Raw genomic sequence first — 2046 nt, forward strand, 5'->3', positions numbered from 1 at the left:
AATTCCGGAATCAATTCCCCAAAATCTGACATGGTTGGGAATCTCAACAAGCCCAACTACTTCTGCAGGCTACATGATTGTTTTTAATAAAGGAGTAGATCAGACCTTGTTATCTCCAGAAAGAAAAGAAGATATCATATGTGCTACAAAAAAAAATCATGATATTTTTTTACTTCTAGCTTAGGTGTTACTAAGACCTACTTGGCAGATCATGGCCAAAAGTTTGTTGGCTTCCCCACAGGATGAAGTCATCTGATCCATAACACCACATGGAGCTCCAACAATGTGATTCTCAACCTAGCAGGCAACAGAGAGAATTAGAAAACCAAAACATTGCACAATGTCAGGAAAGGAGCTAGTACAATGCTGAACATGAAACCTTTTGGCAGAGTATAGCAAGATCTCGCGGATCGATACTCAGTCCTACGTATTTATATCAAACAATTGTTAAAATAGACAAAAGTAAGATACGTAGAATCAAAATTTTCGTGTTTTTCACCAATGGTCTTGATCATAAAATTCTCATTTATAACAACACATTAAAGTGAATTACCATGGGCAGCAGCTATTGCGGACATGCTTGCCACCTCCACAGCAGCAGATGAAGAGACACCTTTACCTTCAGGCACAGCCGAAGAAACCTAAGAAAACAAATAATCAGTAAACTCTTGACATGCATCTTCAATTGCATTTATTCCTTTACTGTTTTGATAATGTCACCCCTAGAACATGTTAGACTTAAGTATGTACATCAGAACAAAGAATAGGGCAAACAAATTTTACCAACAAAACTAAAAATCACAAAGAAATAAAACTGTATCGGGAGGGAATCTGCAGCAGGGGATGATAATTTTTAACAAAAGGATGGGAAAATGCGCACCAGGAAGCTGAGGCTATCCTCAAAACGCACACCAAGTTCTGTCATCAATACCAATATTGTCCCAGCAACATATGCTGCCCACCTGAAAGTTTATATAACCTTGTTAGTAAATCAACATGAAAGTAGTTCAAGCAAAAGAAGAAAGACTCACTTTTGTGCTGGATCCTGAGCAAAGAACTTCCTTGCTTTTTCATAAGAAATTGGTTCATCTCCATCCATAAAGTCAGACAAATCCATGTCAAAGGTAGGTGCACGATTGCTGATCTCTGATCCATATGAGACCTAAAACACAAAGATTCAAGGCAATCTCAGCAGGACCACAAGGAAAAATCTTAAGCTAGGACAATCCAATTCACTATTTAAGGAAGCCGATATTGTGCATACAGGGACTTCATTCAAACACTCATACTTACAATTTGCAGAACTGGTGTTGGTACTTGTCCCTTAGCTTGCTGTCGGGCTTGCGCATGTTTCCACAGTCTATGTTTTCCAGGATGGTTTCTTTGAACAGCTACATGGCAAGCTTCCCTTATTGGCATCTGAAGTTGAGAGAATGTATATAAGATAACTGTTATGGTCAATCATAGATCAGACGAAAAAAAAAGATTAGACATAAGTGACCCGCAAAACCGATAGTACAGAATTTTGACCTGCAGGACAAGGCTTCCTGAATAGTCAGCAATTCCACCCATCACATCTAATCTTCCAGGTGCTCTGGCAACAAATATTTCTTCCTGCAAAAGCACTAAGATTTCTCAACATATAACAACTAAAATAAGAGTTATAAGAGGCTAACTTAGCCTGATAGCAAGATTGTTCCTTACGAAAGACGCTTGCACCAATTAAAAGAAATGATGCCACTATCCTTTTGGGGGCATTGTAAGTTTATTTTTGCAAGGCATTTAGGCATGAACCCAGGCCATTAACATTCTTCTATTTCTTCTTAGTAGAATGCTTATTGGAGCTAGAAGAAAAATATATTACCTCCCAATTGAAGAGCCCACCAGCAGCTTTTCGTTCACGCATGGTTTTCTTCTCCACACTCTTTGCAGAATCATGAAAATCATCTAGCATGGCTAAACTCTTAAGAAATGCCCATGTATCTGAAAGACCTTGAACATCACCTTGAAGGATATCAAAATCATCGGTACACCTGCAAGATAAGT

At 38.5% G+C, this 2046-nt stretch overlaps 1 protein-coding gene across 1 annotated transcript in view; it reads right to left on the bottom strand.

Annotated features, from left to right (window-relative positions):
• LOC104728011 (L-arabinokinase-like) overlaps window positions 181-2046 on the bottom strand; it is a 5217-nt gene continuing 3351 nt past the window's right edge. The window contains exons 16-23 of the mRNA XM_010447054.1: window positions 1865-2033; window positions 1531-1614; window positions 1294-1419; window positions 1032-1162; window positions 881-962; window positions 554-641; window positions 380-423; window positions 181-297 (exon numbers count right to left, since the gene is read on the bottom strand). Of these exons, the coding sequence (XP_010445356.1) occupies window positions 181-297; window positions 380-423; window positions 554-641; window positions 881-962; window positions 1032-1162; window positions 1294-1419; window positions 1531-1614; window positions 1865-2033 (841 nt within the window). The remainder of the gene's footprint in view (window positions 298-379; window positions 424-553; window positions 642-880; window positions 963-1031; window positions 1163-1293; window positions 1420-1530; window positions 1615-1864; window positions 2034-2046) is intronic.

This window comes from Camelina sativa, chromosome 11 (assembly GCF_000633955.1).
Source record: "Camelina sativa cultivar DH55 chromosome 11, Cs, whole genome shotgun sequence".
In the NCBI taxonomy this organism is placed as follows: Eukaryota; Viridiplantae; Streptophyta; class Magnoliopsida; order Brassicales; family Brassicaceae; genus Camelina; species Camelina sativa.